This window comes from Corythoichthys intestinalis, chromosome 20, assembly GCF_030265065.1.
Source record: "Corythoichthys intestinalis isolate RoL2023-P3 chromosome 20, ASM3026506v1, whole genome shotgun sequence".
NCBI lineage: Eukaryota > Metazoa > Chordata > Actinopteri > Syngnathiformes > Syngnathidae > Corythoichthys > Corythoichthys intestinalis.
The window spans coordinates 1,553,930-1,569,397 of NC_080414.1; the positions used below are offsets into that span (position 1 = coordinate 1,553,930).

Here is a 15,468-nt window from a genome sequence, read left to right on the forward strand (position 1 = left end):
TGACTTTCCTATTTATATACATATAAAAGTTGTAAAGCAATAAAACTGCAACAAAAATGAATGAAATGGACATAAAAATATGATTTTGTAATTGGTCAAAATTAACTTTCAAGCACCTTAGACGGTCATTTGCTTTGCATATAATTTCCCCCCAAAAAATATTAGATTTTTTTTTCTTCTTTGATTGAAAAATGTTTTTTTTTTTTTTTTTTTTTTTTGGATTGAAGCAACTTTTTTGGGGATTGAATGATTTAGACACAAATGTCCAACCAATAATATGGCCCAAACACAAAAAGGATTGCTTTAATAAAAGAAAACTTAAGTGTTCAAATGGAAATTTTTCAATCTCAAACAATTTTTCACATTGAAAAACTTTTTATATGATTGAAATTTTTCTTTTTTTGATTTAAGTGATTTTTCTTTTTGAAAACATATTTCTTTTAAGCAACTTATTTTTGATTGAATAATAAAGACAAAAATGTCCTAGCCAAAATGTGTCCCAAACAAAAATCAACATTACTCCGATCAAAAAAGTTGCTTCAATCAAAACAAGCAAAAAACAAACAAATGAAAAAAAAATCAAAGAAAAATAGCTTTCTCATGCATTTTTTTCCCAGTTTTTTTTTGTTTCAAATTCATTTTTGCATTCAAACACTTTTTTTAAAAAAATCAAAGCGCTTTGTTGAAATTACATATTTAGTTTGAAGCAACTTTTTTTTCATTGAATAATAAAGACACAAATCTTCCTCCATATGGCTCCGCCCAGGTGATACAATTTTTGACTAGGGTAACTACATTGGCACGACACCGGCCGGCGTACCATATTCAACAGGTGACAATCATGGCGAAAAGTATTGGCTAAGCAGCCTGATTTAGAATTCCCCTCAAGAATGATGGAAAACAAAAACTGCTCATTGTCAACTTATAATTATAAATATTCTTGTAAGTTAATTTTATTGCTGACACTGCGTTTCGGGGTCATCAACATGTTGCGCCCCCCCCCAGCCCCAAAGGTCAAACTCCGCCTACGGCCGTGACTCAAAAGGGTTGAAAAACACTGCTCTCATGTGTATTAAATTTACAATGCACCATCGCGAAGCAAATGAAATGAAGTAATACATTTGGCTGGACTACCACCTGCTGGTTGGTTGGAATACTGCACACTTTATTTCAACGTATACTTGTGTTACTGAAGTGTTATCATTACTAAATTTACTCAAGAAAAGCATAAAAGTTTGTTGATTTTAACCAAAGCATCCAATCTGATTTATAAAATATGAAAGAAAAGACAAAAATCAACTCATTGCTGAGCGAACTTTTATTTCCTTGACAATAAAAAGGCATATTTAGCACATATTTGGACTCCAAGCTGACATCAAGCATTTGACAAGGGTGGTACTTGAACGCATCTCAGCACACTCTTCATATACACTACAGTCCTCTAAATCAGGGGTTCCCAACCTATTCCACTAAGGCACACTGTGGGTGCAGGATTTCATTCTTACCAAACAAGATGACAACACTTTTTCCCCAATCTGGTGTTTTACAAGTGCAATCAGTTGATTGCAGTCAGGTGTGGCTTGTTTTAGCAGAAGCCTCATTGGTTCAACTGTCTCTGCTGGATCGGCTGGAACAAAAACCAGGACCCACAGTGTGCCTTGAGGACTGGGTTGAAAACCCCTGCTCTAAATAACACAATTAATGGATGACATTAGCAGCTGTTAGTCATGTAATATTAAAAATATAGAATATAAGGTGAGGTGTCGTTGTTTTTCTAGAAAAAATACAGTATTCTGTAAATTAATACATAATTTCTTTATGCTACAAAACAAAATGAAATCTCGCTTGAATTCTGTTTGTATAACTTTACATAAAGATCTTTAAGCAAAAACACTTCCAGGACTGGTGACATGAACAAAATCTGAAATTTCCCACTTTTTGCATGGAGTTTAAACCTGACTACAGATGAATTTCAAGTCAAATACGCAGCAATTTTGCTTGAAGCGTTTCAAAAGGAAGAAAATCAACTTCACGTCACGAGCAGCAATGGCATGACAGCATGCGAAAATCAGTGAGGCATTCGTGTGCAGGCAGGGCGGAAAAAAACAGTGACGGACCACATTTGAGCGCATTGCTCTTCAGTGCATGTTGTAGTAGTACACAAAGTGAGGTCATATTTTTGCGTGGATGTAGGATACAAAAATCGGTCGCTACAGTCAAATTTTTGACTCCAAGTTGTTGTAAAAAGACAGATTTGTGTGTTTTTCTATTTGATTGTGCCGTAACTAAGCCTCCAATACATCCAGGATGTTTCACAAATGCCCTAAAATGGTTAAAAACTGACCGTGGATCAGTGAATTAGTAACTACGTGCGCAAAGACAGACTCAATTCCGATTAAAAAGGACACAAAGCAACCTAAAGTCACAGTGAACATGAGGGGAAATGTTTGACCTTTGACCTCAGTGGCAGATGGCCAGCAGGAGGCGCTTGAAGTCGCCGCTGCACTCGTCCCTCAAGGCGTCCTTCAAAGATACGTCATACTTTTCCAGGTAGAGGTCCTTGATGGTCTCTAGGTCGTACTGGAACAAAAATGGGAGAGATTTTTAAAATTTTTGTCGACTTATAATGATGAATAATACAAGTTTTACCTCAGAGCGGACCACGATGATGCGTATGAGCGTGTCTTCATCAGTCCCCGCCCCCTTCATGGCGTCGTGCAGACGTCTGGCGAAGTAGAGTTGCGGGTTTTTGGCGACTCTCACTAGAGGTTAATCAAGAGAGAGGGATTTCGTTGTGGTTTTTTGTTACGCACGTGACTTCTAGTTAGACACACAAATAGCTCACACTTACCAAGAGCTTTGTAGCATCTTTTGAGCGTGCCCGAAGTCTCGCTCTCGATGGCGTCCAGGATTTCTGTGCCGGAAAGCTACATAGAAAAGAATCAACGGGTAATCTGGGCACAGTTGTTGTTGATTTTTTTAAATTCAGCCCCAAAATCCAGTTCATTCTAGAAATCTGGAATTTGGTAGGCTTGTCTAGTATGAGTAGACCTGCAAAAAAGTCTCAAGAAGCCATGACCAACCAAAAATGTACAGGAGGTCTGCCACGTAGGTTTGAAGTGGCCATTTTGACGTTTTTTTTAAAATCAATTGCAAAGTCCTTCAAACATATTTTAATAATTCACTCCACAAAACCAGTCAAACTTAGAGATCTAGAATTTGGTGAACATCTCTATCATGGATAGACCTACAAAAAATTCTCAAGAAGCCATGAACAAAAAGTACACAAAGTCTTCCACGTAAGTTTCAAGTGGCCATTTTGAAGTATTTTGGGCATTTGCCAAGTCCTAAAAAAGTATTTTAAAAATTCAGTCCCCAAAGCCAGTTAAACATAGAACCCTGGAATTTGGTAGGCGTGTCTATTAAGGGTAGACCTACAAAAAAGTCTCAAGAAGTCATGTCCAAAAATAAATAGGAAGTCTGACAGGTAGGTTTGAAGTAGCCATTTTGAAGTACTTTTTATCAATTCCGATGTCCTTCAAGCATATTTTAATAATTAACTCCACAAAACCAGTTAAACTTAGAGACCTAGAATTTGGTGAGCTTGTCTATCACGGGTAGACCTATAAGAAAGTCTCAAGAAGCCATGACCAAAAATGCACAGGAGGTCTGCCATGTTGGTTCGAAGTGGAAACTGTGGAGTAGTTTTATCAATTGTTGTTAGTCCTCGAAAACCTTTAAAAATCCAGTCCCCAAAGCCAGTTAAACTTACACACCTAGAATTTGGTGAGCTTGTCCATGATAGGTAGACCTACAAAAAATTCTCAAGAATTCATGGCCAAAAATGAACAGGACGTCATCCACGTAGATTTGAAGTGGCCATTTTGAAATATTTTCTATCAACTATGAAGGCATTCAAAAATATTTTAAAAATTCAATACCTAAAGCCAGTTAAACTTAGAGACCTAGAATTTGGTGAACTTGTCTATCATGGGTAGACCTACTGAAAAGTCTCAAGAAGCCATGACCAAAAATGAGCAGGAGGTCTGCCGTGTTGGATTCAAGTGGCAACTGTTGAGTAGTTTTATCAATCGCTACTCGTCCTTCAAAAACCTTTAAAAATTCAGTCCTCAAAGCCAATTTAATTTAGAGTCCTAGAATTTGGTGAGCTTGTCTATCATGGGTATACCTACAAAAAAGTCTCAATAAGTCATGCCCAAAAATGAACAGGACATCTGCCACGAGCGTTTGAAGTGGCCGTTCTGAAGTATTTTTAACAATTGCTAAGTCCTACAAAAATATCTTTAAAAATGCATTAACCAAAAACAGTTAAACTTAAAAACCTAGAATTTGGTGAGCTTGCCTGTCACAGGTAACCCTACAAAAAGTCTCACGAAGCAATGTCCAAAAATGTACAAGAGGTCTGCCATGCTGGATTGAAGTGGCAACTGTGGAGTAGTTTTATCAATGGCTGCTAGTCCTTCAAAAACCTTTAAAAATTCAGTACCGAAAGCGAGTTAAACTTAAGAGACCTAGAATTTGGTGAGCTTGTCTATCATGGATAGACCTACAAAAAAGTCTCAAGAAATCATGCCCAAAAATGAACAGAACATCTGCCACGTGCGTTTGAAGGGGCCATTTTGAAGTATTTTTAACAATTGCTGAGTCCTACAAAAATATTTTTACAAACTCAGTAACCAAAAAGTTAAACTTAAAAGCCTAGAATTTGGTGAGCTTGTTTATCACGGGTAACCCTACAAAAAAAGTCTCAAGAACCCATGACCAAAAATGTACAGGAAGTCTGCCATTTTGGATTGAAGTGGCCACTGTGCAGTAGGTTTATCAATTGCCGCTAGTCCTTCAAAAACCTTTAAAAATTCATTCCCTAAAGCCAATGTAATTCAGCAACATGAAATTTGCTAGGCTACTCTATCATGATGAGAGCCATGAAAAAGTCTCAAGAAGCCACCTAAGTCTTGCCATTTGAGCCTCACCTGCTCATACATCTTGAAGGTAGCCTGGAGCTGGAGGTAGTTTCTGGAGGCCAGGATGTAGCTGAAGGTGGACTCGTCCGTCCCGAAGCGACCCTCGCCCGCCTGCATAGAACCCACCATTTTGTCAGATTTGACAACAGCTTTGAAATCCAATGATACGCAGTTAAAAGTCACCTCAAAGAGCGAGGCGGCGTCCTGCTCTGCTAGCTCCTCGTCCACCTCGTAGCTCTCGTCTCTATTACCCTGCGAAACCAGACACGTGTCATGAGCGCATTGCTGCGGTAAAATGGCTGCTCCATTAATACTGTAGGCAGCTGAAGCCAAATTTATGACTTATTTAATCTGAATGTTGAGTCACCTGCATGAGAGCCATGAGCAGGTTCCTCACGTCGCCGCTTGTGTCTCCCTCGATGTCGGCGTCCAGATCGCGTTCGTGCACTGGCAAACATCAAATTTTGTAGATGTGTCAGTCGTGAGCGGTGCAGCAAAAATATTTAAAAAGCAACATTTTTGTTTGAAATAGCCATTCATGCTGGATTCAACCAAGTATGACGGAATGTACTTAAGGTATTCATTAACACAGTAAACCATTCAAAGTGGATACAAGCTGGAAGTCACTCACAAGGGGGGTGCTGAGGATCTTTTTTATTTTTTCCCATCCAAAAAAGGCCGTTTTGGTCCAAATTTGTCATGTTCGAGCGTTTTCTAAATACAAGGCGTGCACAATGGCAGTTGCCGATCGGCGAAGACAATTGACAACCCCGCCGCCATGTGACATTATCCGGGGTAGTTTTGTGTGATTTTTCGCTTCGAAAGGCGAGAATAAGACTTGGAAACGCCGCTCAGCTCAGGTTAGCATGTCGGCTAACTGTCACGCCTCCTGTTCACACTCTCCGAAGCTGGGGCAGGGAAATGACAAAAGCCGGACTAACTCGGGTAGCATAAAATATCATTCAGGAGGTGCAAGTCGACAGTTTTGGAAATTATGGAGTAATATTGCCATGTAGTACTGAATAAATGCATTTATAATACTTCATATTCCATTTAGCACAAGACTGTGATTTGTCATGACCATACCATTTATTTAGCAATTGGGAAAAAATACTGAGATAAAAAGAATATCCTGCCTGTGGACGTCATTTACCAGCTGGGGACGCTAGAGCGCTAAAATGACAAGCGGGGCTAAACGGAAGATTAAAAGACTCATTTCTCGTCATCTGCACTTTGCCAAATTGTTGTATATGGTTGAATTGTCTCAAAATATAGTTCTAATTCACATAATAATGCGATTTAAGACTTTTTGTTATCCTGTCATACACACTTTAAATCTCAGGTTCCCTTTAAGGACATTAAGAAATCAAACTGCCTCATTTAAACTGTTGCTAAATGCATATTGCTAAATGAAGATGTTTTGTCACACACGAACTAATTCCACCTACTGTATTTTTTGGACTAAAAGTCGCAGTTTTTTTTATAGTTTGGCTGGGGGTGCGACTTATACTCAGGAGCGACTTATGTGTGAAATTATTAACACATTATTATATCATTTCACATGTTATTTTGGTGTGACACTGATGGTTTGGTAAACTTGTTAGCATGTTCTTTATGCTATAGTTATCTGAATAACTCTTAATAGCTATGGCCACGTTCGCGTTCTGCCTTTGGCAATGTGTGTTCAATTGTAATATTTACTTTTTTATATTGAAATGCATGCATTTAGTTTGTGGCGCTTTCACGCCCAAGTGGGGGTGCACTCAAGAAGGCGGACAGCTACGCAGCGAGAGTGAAAGAGAGCGAGAGAGAAACTTGCTTGAAAATTTCTTATGCTTGTAAAATATCTCTACTGAGGCAGCGCCTGTGTGTATCATCTTTTCTGTTGTTGTTGTTGTGTGTTTTCCACCCGCTATCGACACTTAGAGCCAGTTGTGAGGTTGTTTGAACGATGTGCTAATGCCAGCGAATGCATGCTAAACGTTTGTGTCATTGCTGTATTAGCAGCTAATTATCATTGATTTACGTTGATGCGAACCTGTTTGATATCGAGGACGAAATGGATTTGTATGATTTTTTTCTATTATTATTTCTATTTTTAATTTCACTCTCCATAACGACGGGCAAAATATAGTCAGCAAATTATATTAACGTCCCGCATCGTCATTTGGGAGTTTAGCTCACTGTATAGCCAGGACTGAGCCATAGCGTAATAGACAGACAGTACATTCGCATTTCGTTGTTCATGCATCATGTAACATTATTATATTTTACACTTATTCAGCATGTTGTTCTCTATTGTATTTTTATTGTAAATTGCCTTTCAAGATGACATATCTGTTCTATGTGTTGGATTTTATCAAGTAAATTTCCCCCAAAATCGACTTATACTCCGGTGCGATTTATATATATTTTTTCCCTCTTCATTGGGCATATAGTCCGAAAAATACAGTACATAACAAAACAAGTTCAAGGGGTGTTGCCAGCTTGCCTCCCCAATTTCCTTTTAGGGCAAGAAGACATCTTCTGCTAGGCCCATTCCAAATAAAAAGAAAGGAGACGGAAGGCTTAGATTTACACCATGTTCAGCGACTCTATTATTAGAGCTGGGAATCTTTGGGCACCTAACGATTCGATTACGATTCAGAGGCTCCGATTCGATTATAAAACGATTATTGATGCACCCCCCTCCTTTTTTTGTTTTGTTTTTTTGTTTTAAATGTTTTGTACATTAGTTCCAAAATTGTTCAAAAATACTCTCAGGCTAAACCAAACTACTATTTCAGTATCAAGTTAACATATAGCAGTAAAAACATATACAAAAATATCAGTAAATAAAAAACTCTAGTCCCCATTCTATATCAGCAGCTTTAAACTACATTCAATTATTTTAATGTTGTGAATCAACTGTTAAAGTTGTTAAAATTGCTCCCGTCATTCCATAATTTCTCTTTTGTCTACTTTCGACAAGTGAAAGTTTTAAAACTATTTTAAAGATAGATTCAAATCAATATTTTACCGATTTAGGAGTATTTTAGATAAAAAGTTAATTAGGTTTGCTTGGAAGGTTCGCTACAACAGCCTTGCAGGGAGGTGTACTGCTTTAAGATGGCGGCCGTTTACTACGCCCGTATCTAGCTTTTTGTAGCTGTGCTGCTTACGCTACCGAATCAATGGCGCATCTAGTCCTATATAAATGATATCTACCGTGACATTATGTCGATGTACTTTATAGCAGCTTTTCGGCAGCAGTCAGGTATGTTGTTTTGTTGTTTTTTTTTTATCTCGTGGCATGAGTTGAGCTAGAGCCGTGAGTTGAGCATTGGCATAACCCGAGGGACCGGGTAATGAGAAGCATGATGTTTAGCTACTCTCGCTCCCTTCCTCATTGTCCCAAAGACCGTGCGGCGCGCTGAGTGTGTTGTACTTCCGCTTTACTTTGCATATTTCAATAATCGGAATTTGGATGTTTGTGAATCATTCTCGAATCTTCCACGGCCGAATCGCGAATAATCTAAGAATCGGAAATTTTGCACACCTCTATCTATTATGTAGTCTAGTATTGCATTGTATAGCTCCCTTCAGTTTCCCATGCAAGTTTCCAAAAAAACATTGCTTTTTCTCCTTATTTTGGGTAATTTTATAAATGTCACCCTAAGGATCTATATTTGAACTTGACAGTGGCCACATATGAGTCAGTGTAAAGTGCTTAGTTTTCGCCACTTTTATAGCCAAGGTGACCGCACGTGCACGTATCGCGCACTCACACCCCCCCCCACCATTGTGTTCATGTATGTGTGTCACGTGACTCAGAAGGGCCCCATGTTGCTTGTTGCCTGGGGCCCCCGGGAACCCTTGCTACGCTTCTGCTAGCAGGGGATGAAGTTGAACGAACATGCGAAACATTGACATACCTTGAAAGTAGCACTCCCGGAACAAGGCAATGTCCTGGGAGAAAAACAAAACAAAATTTCATGAAATGCATTTTTTGGGTTGTTTTTATGTTGCGGAGCAACTGACAGCGTTGGTGGCGGTGCAAAGAATCTCCACCAGCACGTCCTCATCAGTTCCCGCCCCTTTCATGGCCCTCCTCAGCTCCTTGACGGCGTAGATGATGGGGGGGTCCAACATGGCCAGTATAGCCTTCTCAAAGTTGCCAGACAGCTCGCTTTTCAGCACGTCCACCAACTCCTTCATCCAAAAAACGTGTCAACTTTCATTCTTCTTTTTCAACCAAATCGACAGTCCGCGCGATCGATACTCACGTCGTCGTACTTGTCGTAGTAGGCCTGCTTGATTTCCTGACGCTGATCGGAGCTGCGGTTGGCCAGGACTTCGATGATGGCCTTCTCGTCGGTGCCTGCGACGGAATGGATGAATAGTTTGCGAACGATTTCTGAGAGGGACGCTCTTACCGAGTCCCTTGCAGGCTTTTCGGATGGTCTTGATGTCGGCGGTGACGTCAAAGTCCTCGTAGGGCACGATGGTGGGCTGTCGGCGAGTCACAGACACAAAAAAAAATGGCAAATTTCAAAATTAAAAACAAATACAGTGGTACTTCTACTTATGAACGCGTCTGTATACAGAATTTTCAAGATAAGACACGCCTCAACGGGAAAATTTTGCCTCGTTTCATAAGAAATTTCTAGATACGAAAGGCAAAAACACAGTATGGCTGGTACTCGCAGCTCCCAGAGATTACTGAACGTTACATACTTATAGCTGCTCTGCCATTGGCTATTTCCTACCCTAATTGGCTAAGTGGGACCTCTACTGTATGCGTATGTGTGTATCCAAACGTCCTCTTCATCCGACAGCTTTACATGAGTGTACACTGCTGGCCAAAAGTATTGGCACCCCTGCAATTCTGTAAGGTAATGCTCAATTTCTCCCAGAAAATGATTGAAATTACAAATTCTTTGGTACTAATATCTTCATTTATTTTGTTTGCAATAAAAAAAAAAACACAAAAGAAAATGGAAAAAAAATATCATTTTACACAAAACTCCAAAAATAGACCAGACAAAAGTATTGTCACCCTCAGCCTAAGACTTGGTAGCACAACCTTTAGACAAAATAACTGCGAAAAACCGCTTCTCGTATCCATCAATGAGTTTCTTACAATGCTCTAGTGAAATTTTAGACCATTCTTTGGCCAACTGCTCCAGGTCTCTGAGATTTAAAGGGTGCGATTTTCAGATCTCTCCACAGGTCTTTTATGGGATTCAGGTCTGGCCACTTTAGAAGTCTCCATTTCTTTTATCTCAAACCATTTTCTAGTGCTTTTTGAAGTATGTTTTGGATCATTGTCCTGCTGGAAGACCCATGACCTCTCACACTGGGCCCTACATTAGGCTGCCAAATTTGTTGGTAGTCTTCAGACTTCATAATGCCATGCATACGGTCAAGCAGTCCAGTGCCAGAGGCAGCAAAGCAACCCCAAAACATCAGGGAACCTCCTCCGCGTTTGACTTTGGGGGCCGTGTTCTTTTCTTTGAAGGCCTTGTTTTTTCCTTGTAAACTCTATGTTGATGCCTTTTCCCAAAAAGCTCTACTTTTGTCTCATCTGACCATAGAACATTCTTCCAAAACGTTTTTGGCTTTTTTATGTCTCTGCGTCAGAAGTAGGGTCTTCCTGGGTAGAGTCCCTTTTCATTCAGACGCCGACGGATAGTACGGGTTGACAGTGTTGTACCCTCAGACTGCGGGACAGCTTGAACCTGTTTAGATGTTCGTCAAGGTTCTTTAGCCACCATCCGCACAATCGTCAATTTTTCTTTTCCGTCCACATCTAGGGAGGTTAGCCACAGTGCCGTGGGCTTTACACTTATGGATGACATTGCGCATGTTAGACACAGGTACATTCTGGCCTTTGGAGTTGGTCTTGTAGCCTTGAGATTGCCCATGCTTCCTCACAAATTTACTTTTCAAATCCTTTTTTCTTTTCTCCATGCTCAATGTAGTACACACGAGGACACAGGACAGAGGTTGAGTCAACCTTTTTAACTGGCTGCCAGTGTGATTTAGTTATTCCCACCACCTGTTATGTGCCACAGGAAAGTAACAGGGGCTGTTAATTACACAAATTAGGGAAGCATCACATGATTTTTCAAAGGGTGCCAATACTTTTGTTGGGCCCATTTTTTGGAGTTTTGTGTAAAATGATAATGATTTAATTTTTTTCCCATTCTCTTTTGTGTTTTTTTTTCACTGCAAGCAAAATAAATGAAGATATTACTACCAAAGCATTTGTAATTGCAATTATTTTCTGAGAGAAATTGAGCATTTATTTGACAGAATTGCAGGGATGCCAATAGTTTTGGCCAGCAGTGTACCGTATATATTTTTAAAGATCAAAAAGAAAAAAAAACTTTAAAGAAAGGAACACGTTGAAAAGTGTATTAATAAACGATAAGCAAGCGACAAAAACACCAATGATATAATGATAGTGAATAAAAGAATTAAAACAAATAATTTAAAAGAACAAGGGCATGACGGTGGGCTATTTGAACTCGGAGGCTGGGCAGCAGATGAACATTCATTCATTCGCTGCTAGCCCCCCGAGTTCAAAGTGATTGGACGTCTATCCAAGTCGATGGCAGGGAATGTGTTAAGAAGGAAAATGGCAAATTGTAACGTGGGCGGCATATTGAGTTTCATTAATCTAATTAAAAGGAGGCATGTGACAGGCATGTAGGGGGCGGGGCCCGGGCAGAACACAATGAACCCTGGATGAATTCCAGACTCTAAACAAACATTAGTGAGCCCCCATCCGCCCGCCTGCTCAATCTCCATTCTCGCTGCTTGCTAAAGGTCAACTTCCCTCACCAACACCAACCGAGTTGGGAAAAAAAATCTCATAAACACTCTAAAATAGTCATAAAAATCCATTCAGATTGCATTTGTTGCCTCACGAGGGCCCTTTTAACAAGAGTGAGGTGGCCGCGAAGGCATCACGACCCCCACCCGCCTCCATTTGAGAGTGTAACGGGATGCCCCGAATTGCGCATGGGCGCGGCCTCCACCGAACCTCGACCAGACTAGACTCCCTCGAGCACCAATGCACACAATTTAACAAGAAAATGAATCGAAAGCGCGTTTTTAAAGTCTTTTTTTAATATATATATATACATTTTTTTAGAGCGCGAATTCGGTACTTTAGTAGGACCCACCTGGCAGTTCCCCATGATGGAAGCTTGCGAGGAAAGAAGCTGCTGGTGTTGATGTCGGTCGGGATTCAACTCGTCCGGTCCGGTTCGGTTCGGTTCGGTCCAAGAGGGGAAGAACAGATGAGAAGGGGGAGGCGGCGTATGACGTCATCGCTGACTGCTGCGCGGTTAACTCATTGCACTCCCACATGAACATTTTACGTCGCTTAAACAGAAAATGTGAGCTGTTCATTCGGAAATGTTGAACGATTTTGCCATGCTCTATTTTAAAAATTTGAATGGATTTAATTGTATTGTATTTTTCTTTTATGCCAGCTGCACTGGATAATCTGTAGTTTTTGTTCTCTATATTGTACATTAAAAAGAGTACGTATAGAAATTTGTATTTATCATGATTATTTTCTCCAATATTTAAATGACATACTGTAACTGTTTCTATTGTTGAAATGTGATTATTTTTTCTAATAAAATACTTAAGATTTAAATAAGTTATGATTGAAATATACTGCTTTATTAGTTAAAATGATGTATTTAAATTAAAAGTAAATGTATTTATTATTATGTATATGTACAATGTAATGAACATGTATAGAGTGGAAAAATATTGTCAAATGTGGACCAACATTGACATCTAGCGGACAAATGTAATAAGTGCAGTTTTTATAAAATAATCTTTATTATGTCAATGATCAAATCGAACGATAGAATTTTTAAAAAAAATATATTTTAAAATAATTCTCTTATGAGATTATTACCCAGTGATTTGAGCACTTTTGAAGTCTCGTAATTGCCCATACATGCCACAAGATGGCGGAAAAGCACGTTTTTTCCCATTATACAAGGTCATGGTTCGACTAAATGAAGCTCCTCACCTCACTGAAACATTGCTAAAACCATTCGTTGGCAGTTTTTACCTGCTAAGCCCATGCTAAAGCTGCTGCCCACGCGACCCGAACCCAAATCAAACGGCAGATGATGGCTGGATGGAACATTGTCATTTTATCTGCAGGAAGTAACAACAACGACGAGTTTCTGGGCTGCGTTGTGACACACTTTAGTGCTTAGAAAAGAGATGAGCCCCCCCCCCCCCCCCCCCCCACCACACCCACTCACATCTTTATGAGTCACCCCCACCCACCAACCCACTCACTCCCACATCATGACAGAGTTATGACTCACTGCGTGCCAGCTTCAAAAAGGCCAAGGAAATATGAGCTCAGCCAGGAGGGAGCACCGTCATAAAGACTACAAAAATGGTCGCCGGTGATACCCTCACACACGTTGCAGCAAAAGATCATAACAACTGCCAGTATTGTAATATCACTAAGACTTTGTTCTTGGTAAATTATACATCATTTTTGCATAACAATATTTTTTTCTGCATGTCATTTTCTCGTGTAATTGACTAGTAAATTAGAGTTTTTCTTGTGATATATATTTTCTTTGTAACATTATGACTTTTCAAATAGTGAATTATAGCTTGAAAACAAGATTTTTTCCGTCTCATGGCGGAAAACACTCAGGTGACTTGAAGTTCCGCTCTGAGACCCCCTATTTGGCCAAATTTCAAAATTGTCCGAAATGCATGTGTGGTACATCATTGGAAAGCTTAAAATCTCAAATTTCTGGGGGAAGAAACATTTTGAACAGGAGGGCAATTAAAAAAAAATCAAATAAAAATTTAACCCTAACTCGAGGTGAGAGCATGAGAGAGCATGATTAAAGACACCACTATTTTAACGAGATATGATTGTGAACTTACCTTGTTTTGATCCCAAAACTCCATGTAGCTTGTATCATTGAGTGTCAAGACACAGATGTGAATGGCCACAGCTGGATTTTTGGGGGATTTTATGGGTGAAACATGGTCATATAACAAGGGTCGCGATGCAGAAATCGCAGACATCAAGGAGTGGTCGGATTTTCTTTTTCATATAGTCACCCTTTAAACGTTTATTTTTCAATTTTTCTTTGTTTGGATCGATTATTTACGTATCATCTAACATATCAGAGAAATTGCGAGAGTAACAAAAAAAATACAATTAAGCAATAGTTATGGGGTAGATATCCGTGACTTTTTTACAGACGCCATTTTTTGCATTGTTACATAATTTATTTAAAAGTTTAAAATATGTGAGTTCATAATTTTTTAAAGTTTTTTTTTTAAACGAAATATCAGACATCAATTAATGATTCTAAGACAGACATTTTGAATAGTACATATAATTAATTACCTTCGTTCTGTGGCTGGGTTGAAACAAAAGCGGTTGCGCGACGTCTGTAAACGGGGGTTTTCAGGGTAAAACGGACAAATTAAAAATAGTTCGGGGCTTAATGCTCCATGAATCTGCTATGGCAGCATATAGACACATTGTTCTATCAAACACAACAGTTGTTTTGGCTTAAAATACAGCAGTTTCTTTTAAAGAGGAGTGCAAGAGCAGAAACTGCTTTTTCAGTCTTGTCTGTGTTTTCCGCCATACATACATACATACATACATACATCTCAATAATATTATAATAATAATATATAAATATAAAGCTATCTTAAATTTTAAGGTAGTGGAAATTTGCTATGCAAGTTAGCCAATTGTTGTTTTATACGATCCTCATTTATATTATTATTTTTTTTTTCATATCCTAGCGTTTGAGGCTAATGTCAGGAGCGCATCAAACACCAGTAGTTTTGGCGTGCTAAAAATGATAATACAGGATTTAGTTGAGCTTTACTTCAATCTTGGACTCAACTAGCGCCTGAAACGATGTAGAAAAATAAATAAATGAGGATCCAAATACACAACAAAAGAACAACTGGCTAACTTGCTTAGCAAAAGTCTGGAAGCTTAAATGCTATTAATGCTTATGTTTACATGATTATCTCTGGTGCACGCTAGAAACAAACAGGTATGCACCAGATTGTTTCTAGTGCGCACCACATACTATCTGGTGTGCACCAGATGGTTGAAATTTATTTTATTACTGTCGATGTCCCTTTAGGGGCTCTGTATGAGAGTTCCACCAAGGTGAAGACATTAAAAAAAGATGTATCGGCTCCCGTATTTTTTCATAGCCTCGCTCCAAAAATGGCACGCCGTAAAAGCATCTTGGGCCGTTTGCCAAACCATCAGAGTGCTGTCGACGCACGCAAATAAAAAAAAAAAAAATTGTCGTCGTAGTCAGCGTGTTTTCTCATAAAATGGTGATGTGACCCCTGCCCTCCCAAAAAAATTCCCGTAGACCAGGCACGTTGAAGGACACAGTACCTTTTCTCGTAGTCACCATCTAACTTTTTGCATTATTCTAACACACTAAAT

The 15,468-nt window shown here is 39.2% G+C and overlaps 1 protein-coding gene across 1 annotated transcript; it reads right to left on the reverse strand.

Annotated features, from left to right (window-relative positions):
• Positions 1 to 1,300: 1,300 nt before the first annotated feature.
• Positions 1,301 to 12,298, reverse strand: anxa13 (annexin A13). Its single transcript, XM_057825117.1, has 11 exons — positions 12,158 to 12,298; positions 9,401 to 9,476; positions 9,251 to 9,345; positions 9,006 to 9,176; positions 8,900 to 8,933; positions 5,353 to 5,432; positions 5,169 to 5,237; positions 4,995 to 5,096; positions 2,852 to 2,927; positions 2,650 to 2,762; positions 1,301 to 2,580 (listed from the first exon to the last, which is right to left on the reverse strand). The coding sequence occupies exons 1-11, from the start codon at positions 12,170 to 12,172 to the stop codon at positions 2,461 to 2,463; spliced, it is 951 nt and encodes a 316-aa protein (XP_057681100.1). The 5' UTR covers positions 12,173 to 12,298; the 3' UTR covers positions 1,301 to 2,460.
• Between the last annotated feature and the right edge of the window lie 3,170 nt (positions 12,299 to 15,468).

What these genes read in the sequence shown, in the direction of transcription:
- anxa13 (XM_057825117.1), bottom strand. An exon ending in CCGGGAGTGCTACTTTCAAG is followed by an intron (nt 5,433 to 8,899) that starts GTATGTCAATGT and finishes GATGTTTGCCAG; the next exon opens with TGCACGAACGCGATCTGGAC. An exon ending in TCATCGTGGTCCGCTCTGAG is followed by an intron (nt 2,581 to 2,649) that starts GTAAAACTTGTA and finishes TTTTTGTTCCAG; the next exon opens with TACGACCTAGAGACCATCAA.